General features: G+C 41.0%; 1 protein-coding gene across 1 annotated transcript in view; it reads right to left on the bottom strand.

Moving 5' to 3' along the window:
• PPM1D (protein phosphatase, Mg2+/Mn2+ dependent 1D) overlaps window positions 1–6,940 on the bottom strand; it is a 60,554-nt gene that overhangs the window by 17,974 nt on the left and 35,640 nt on the right. Inside the window, exon 3 of the mRNA XM_003795601.2 lies at window positions 6,084–6,208. Coding sequence (XP_003795649.1) covers window positions 6,084–6,208 — 125 coding nt within the window. The remainder of the gene's footprint in view (window positions 1–6,083; window positions 6,209–6,940) is intronic.

The raw sequence follows: 6,940 nt of genomic DNA on the forward strand, positions 1-6,940 counted from the left end.
GCTCTGGCTCAGGCTGGTCTCGAACCCGTGACCTCAGGCAATCTACCTGCCTCAGCCTCCCAAGTGCTAAAATTACAGACATGAGCCACCACGCCCAGCCCAACATGGCTTTATCTAATATCAAATAACTAGTACCATGTTTCCCTCAAAATAAGACACTGCCTTATATTTATTTTTTCTCAAGACGACACACTAGGGCTTATTTTCAGGGGATGTCTTATTTTTATTAAGTATAATACAACAATCTACATTAATTCAAATACAGTGTCATCTTCTTCTGGAACCTGACAGGGGGAGCCGACCTTGTTGGTGGGGCTGGAGCTAGTGATGCGTGAACTCTTCCCTAGCTGTTCACAAGTGCGCAATAGGATGCCTGCGACTGTGGTCCTGCACAAGTGTCAACGGCTCAGAGAAAGGAGCTGTGGCAGATAAAAGGTATTCCAGTCTTCCTTACAGCTCTGCACTGAAAATGCATGGCTGGCTATGCAGATATGCTGCATAGCCACGCCGATCACTAGGTTTTATTATCAGGGAAGGGCTTATATTTAACAAATGCATAGAAATCCTACTAGGGCTTATTTTGGGGGTAGGTCTTATTTTCGGGGAAACACAGTAAGGATCAGAACTGCCACGATTGGAGGGCGGCACCTATAGCTCAAAGGAGTAGGGTGCAGGCCCCATATGCCAGAGGTGGCAGGTTCAAACCCAGCCCGGCCAAAAACTGCAAAATAAAAAAAGAATTTTTATTATTGGGTTAGTATTTGTACACCAAAATAGGATTACAGAATATCATTTCTATAGGTTCTGAAGGGATATACCTTGAACACTGACAGACAGAATCTGCCTAATGTCCGTTTTCCCTTTTTCCTCAATAGAGGGCACTTGAGAAAGTACTCCAGGAGAGAAGACACCTATCTTCTGGTTCCTATCTTCTCTGCCTGCTCTAGTGGTACATGGGCAGCCAGCAGTACACAGGATATACTGTGATCCTTTACCCCTAGGAAATTTCAGCACCACCATTCCCACCCCCTGTATTGTCTGAGAGCTTCCCAACATTTCCCCCTCTAATTCACTCTTAGAACTGCAATTAAAATCATCTTTTTTTTTTTTTTTGAGACAGAGCCTCAAACTATCCCCCTGGGTAGAGTGCCATGGCATCACATGTATGTGGCTGGCGCCTTAGCTGCTTGAGCCACAGGCGCCGAGCCAACATAAAGACAACAATTCTTTACCACAGCCCATATGATGTAATATTTTTCATTTTAGCCATGTCTCTTATTCTCACATCTATGTTCTAGCCAACACTGCCCTTCAGTGTCCCTTATATAACCATGTGTCTTCCTATCACCAAGCTTTTCAAAAATGCTGCTTTCTATACCTCTAATACCTTTTCTTTCCCTCTTAACTTCTAATAATTCTTCAAATCTCAGTCTAAATATCACTTATCTGGTCTCTGTGGCTTGGTAAAATATCCCTAATTTTAAGTTCTTATCAGTACATACATAAGTAGTTAAGAATAGAAATGTTTCAGTTCTTTTTGTTACATGTGATGAAAACCTTTCCTCTGCCCTAGACTCAAAAAACACCTGTTCAATGAATAAAATTTAAATGCAATTCTACTAGGCAGCCACTAGAAGGCAGCTTTGCTACATTTGTTCTCAAGTAAATATCATCATCAGTGACTATAGGGTACCACAACGATGAGATTTCTCTTTCCAAAAAACCATAAGAAAAATGACCATAAAATCATAAGGGTGGTTCTTCATACTAGCATTCAATTTCCTTTGGTCCAATAAGTATTAGCATACAACAAGGTAAACTCAAGAAAACAGTGTGTGTGTATATATATATGTGTGTGTGTGTGTGTGTGTGTGTGTTATTCTTTAAATGTTAGAATCTGAAAGGTAGGCTCAGCGCCTGTGGCTCAAGCGGCTAAGGCGCCAGACACATACACCTAAGGTGGCGGGTTCGAATCCAGCCCAGGTCTGCCAAATAATAATGATGGCTGCAACCAAAAAATAGCTGGGCATTGTGGCAGGCACCTGTGGTCCCAGCTACTTGGGAGGCTGAGGCAGGAGACTCATTTGAGCCCAGGAGTTGGAGGTTGCTGTGATCTGATTTCCCAGCATTCTACCCAGGGGAACAGCTTGAGGCTCTGTCTCAAAAAAAAGAATCTAAAAGGTACTATTAGACTGGAGGCAGAGTACATGCCTATACTCCCATCTACTTGGCAGGCAAGAACATTGCTCGAGCCCAGGAGTACAAATTAGTCTGGGCAAAACAGTGAGATGCTTTTTCTAAAAAAAATCAATAGGCCGGGCATAGTGGCGCACGGTGGCTCACAATGGCCTCACTCCTCTGGGAGGCCAAGCTGTGTGGATTGCCTGAGTTAAAGAGTTTGAGACCAGCCTAAGCAAGAGTGAGACCTCCCCCTGCTGCTGTCTCAAAAAATAGCTGGGCACTGTGGCGGATGCCAGTAGTCCCAGCTACTTATGAAGCTGAGGAAACAGGATCACTTAAGCCTAGGAGTTTGAGATTGCTGTGAGCTGTGACGCCATGGCCCTCTACTGCAGGCAACAAAGTAAGACTCTATCTCAAAATAAATAAATAAAGTATTTGAAGAGAAAATTATTCATGTGACAGAGAACAAAAATCAAGGCTGAGCACAGTGCTCAAGCCTGTCATCCCAGTACTTGGGAAGACAAGGTGAGAGATGACTGATTTGAAACCAAGAGTTCCAGATCAGCCTGGACAACAAACCCTATCTCTGCCAAAAATAAGGAAAAAAATCAGCCAGTTATGGTGATGCACACTTGCACAACCTCAGGAGACTGAGGCAGAGGATCACTTGAACACAGGTATTTGAGGCTACAGTGAGTTATGACAATACCATCGCACTCTAGCCTGGACAACAGAGTAAGGCCCCAGTTCTCTTCTTCCTTTTGTAGCAAAATTCCTACAAAGAATTGTCTAAATTGAGACCACATCCCTTGCTGTATCAAATTTTACTCCTTCCACTCAAGGAGTCAGTACAAAAACCAACTGTAAATGTACTTAAGACCACATCAACTACACACTTAAATGGTAAGATTATGGTAAGTTATGAGTATGTTGTATGTATTTTACAATTCTTTTTTTTTTGAGACGGACTCTCACTTTGTTGCCGTTGGTAGAGTGCTGTGGCATCAATAGCTCACAGCAACCTCAAACTCCTGGGCTTAAGCGATTCTCTTGTCTCAGCCTCCCAAGTAGATGGGACCACAGGGGCCCGTCTATTTTTAGAGGATTGGTCTTGCTCTGGCTCAGGCTGATCTCAAACCTGTGACCTTCAGGTCTTGCTCAAATACCACCACCACCACCCCCTTTGACCATCCTTTCTAGAGTAGCCCTCCTCTGCTACCCACTATCCCTTTCACAAATTACTGACTTATCACCTTGTTTAATTCTTTTATGACACTTTAAAAAATGATATTATCATTTGTTTCTTGTCTATTCCCTCCACTAGATTACAGACTCCTCAAAGATTAGGACTATGTACATTTGATCAAGGATCAAAATGAGACAGTAGTACCTAACAGGCACAATTTTTTTTTTTGAGACAGAATCTCACTATGTTGCCCTTGGTAAAGTGCTGTGATGTCACAGCTCACAGCAACCTCAAATTCTTGGGCTTAATCAGGTGCCCACCATAACACCCAGCTATTTTTGTTGTTGTTGTCATTGCTGTGTAGCAGGCCCTATCTGGGGTCCAACCTGCCAGCTCGGGTGGATGTGACCGGCGCCCTAACCATTGAGCTACAGGTGCCCAGTCAAAATTTTTTTTTTTTTAAAGGTACAGGATTTTGCTTTGTTGTTCAGGCTTAAGTACAGTAGCATAATTAGAGCTCACTGCAGCCTCACACTCCTGGTGTCAAACAATCATTCCACCTTAGCCTCTTAATTAAGTGGCTAGGACTATAAGTAAGAACCACTGTGCTTGGTCCCAGAATAATCATTTTAAAAGGCAAATCATGGGCAGCGACTATGGCTCAGTGGGTAGGGCGCCTGCCACCCCATATACCAAGGGTGGCAGGTTCAAACCTAGCCCTGGCCAAACTTCAACAACAACAACCAAAAGGCATATCATGTATTTGAGGCATGTTTAATGAAGAAAAATAAAATAATAATAAAAGACAAAACAGATAATGTTATAACTCCTTAGCTTACTATTCTTCAACGCGTCCCACTACAATTAGATGACAACGCAAACATATGCCATGAGTATGACCCATTTCTACCTCAACCAACTCCAGCTTTTTGACAATTCCTAGAACATGCCAAGTTCTTTTCCACTTGAGGGTCCATGCCTGAAATATTCTTCCATAGAATAACCATGGTTAGCTCCTTTTTAGCCTCCAATCTCAGATAAAGTAAGTCTTCCTGGGTCAGTCACAGGGACACATGCCTGCAGTCCAGCTACTTAGGAGACTGAAGCAGAATAACTGCTTGAACCCAGGAGTTTGAGGATGTAATAATGTGCCATGATCATACCTGCGAACAGTCACTAAACTCCAGACTAGGCAACAAAGCACAACTTCATCTCTTTAAAAAAAAAAAAATCTTGTTGTTCAACCAGTTTAAAAGAAAACAAAACAAAGACCCCCAAAATTCAAAAATACTACCTAAAAAGGGCATTTCCATGAAATACAACACTAAAATAGTGTTTTCCTTCTAAGTTATATATCAAAGCACCCTGTTTATTTCTTCGATGTATTTCCTAATCTGTGGTGATTTATAAATTCTTTCTTTATTGCCTAAATCCCCAACCATATGGTTTTACTCCATGTGGGCAAGAATATATCCTTATTATATCTCAAAAGGATTTTAATATAATGTCTGACACCACACTTAAATATCTAAGAGAACAGTGGTTCTCAACCTTCCTAATGCCACAACCCTTTAACACAGTTCCTCATGTTGTGGTGACCCTCAACCATAAAATTATTTTCCTTGCTACTGTAGCTAAGTAGAAACGAAAATAATTTTGTGGTTGGGGGTCCCTACAACATGAGGAACTGTATTAAAGGGTCACAGTATTAGGAAGATTAAGAACCACTGTAACATAAGAAAGAAGGTACAAATTTCTGCTTTTTTCCATAGAAATTTTCTTTACAAAAACTACTCCCATCTAACATAGCCAAGGTAAAATATCTCCATAATTATAATTTTTTAGCCTTTTCCCCAAAACCAAGCAGATCAGAAAGGTAACTTTTTATTTAATCATGGACAAGTTACTTTGCCAGCTGAAGAAAAATCAGCTTTGAAGGCTCTTAAGAGGAATATTAAGGGCTATAGTAGGAAAAGTTTTTTTTAAATAGTTTTAAACATACCATTAAATTTAGACATGAATACACTTATTTAAGTATAGTGGAAGTTAGCAAAACATTGAATGTGACTCATTTTCAAAGGATAACTGACACTGAAATACAAACCTTAATCCTCCCTTCAAATTAGGTTTTCCCACCCGTTTTTCAGCAAATAATGGTTATTCATTCATTCACTCATTCATTCATTCTGGTCTATGTTGCCCAGACTAATTTCAACCTCCTGAACTCAAGCAATCCTCCTGCCTATGACTCCTGAATAGCTGGGCTTACAGATACACTCCACTATGCCCAGCTCATTTAGGTTTTAAAGCATTTAATACAGTATTATCATATCTCTACCCTCACCATATGCCAACTAAGGGCTTAGTTCTCAGTCTCACTTTATCACAATATATTGCAGAAAACCTATAATCCCAGCACTCTGGGAGGCTGAGGCCAGTGAATTGCTTGAGCTCACAAGTTTAAGACCAGCCTAAGCAAGAACGAGACCCTGTCTCTACTAAAATTAGCCGGGCATTAAGGCAGGTGCCTGTGGTCCCAGTTACTCAGAGGCTGAGGTAAGAGGAAAGAGTTTGAAGTTGCTGTGAGCTATGATGCCATATCACTCTAGCCTGGGGCCACAAAGTGAGGCTCTGTCTCAAACTCCAACCCCCAAAATAAAAAACAATATATTATAGAAAATCCAGTATGAGTTCATCCAATATAAGTCCTACTTACCAAGTGCTCTTGCTACTGCCAGAAAAGGTATCTGGTCAATAACTGTGCTCCTTCTAACAGGCCCATTGTGAGTGAGTCGAGGTCGCTTCCAAACTACACGATTCACTCCAGACTTGTTCATCACACTAAAAAATAAATAGAATGAAATGTAAGAACTAAGGTAGCTCAATGCACTAAAAAGGTAATAAAATGACATTGTATTATCACAAAATAATGACTCATCCGTCTCAGATACAAAAATGCATAAGGCAAAGTTTCTGTTCAGAAAGGAAAGATAAAATAGGATAGATTAGATGAGAGATTAACAAAGTAGGCCAGACAGAACTGAAAGTAATTTGAAGAAAAATGAATATAAATATGTTAGAAAAATGACCTGATGGCTAAAAATATTGGGAGGGAGAAAGAAGAGCTTACATAAAGAAGTAAGGCCAAGTACAGTGGCTCATGACTATAATCCAGCATTCTGGGAGGCAGAGGCAGGAAGACCCCTCAAGGCCAGTAGTGCAAGGCTGCAGTGAGCTATGATTATGTTACCATACTCCAGCCTGGGCAACACAGTGAGACACTGTCTCTAAAAGTGAAGACAGACAGACAGACAGATAGATAGACAGACAGACAGAAAGACAGACAAATGGAGAGTGATAAAACAGTGATAAAATAAACTAAAAAGGAAAGGTTATGTAGTTTTGAAGATTTCTGTTGGGGATGGCAGAACAACAGTACTTCACTATTAATATTTTGATCTAAGAAATATGTAGGAAATATCTCAGTAGAAATACGTATGCATTGGCTCGGCGCCTGTGGCTCAAGTGGCTAAGGTGCCAGCCACGTACACCTAAGGTGGCGGGTTCAAATCC

The sequence above is a fragment of the Otolemur garnettii genome, unplaced genomic scaffold (genome assembly GCF_000181295.1).
Source record: "Otolemur garnettii isolate 467f Iridium unplaced genomic scaffold, OtoGar3 scaffold00094, whole genome shotgun sequence".
In the NCBI taxonomy this organism is placed as follows: domain Eukaryota; kingdom Metazoa; phylum Chordata; class Mammalia; order Primates; family Galagidae; genus Otolemur; species Otolemur garnettii.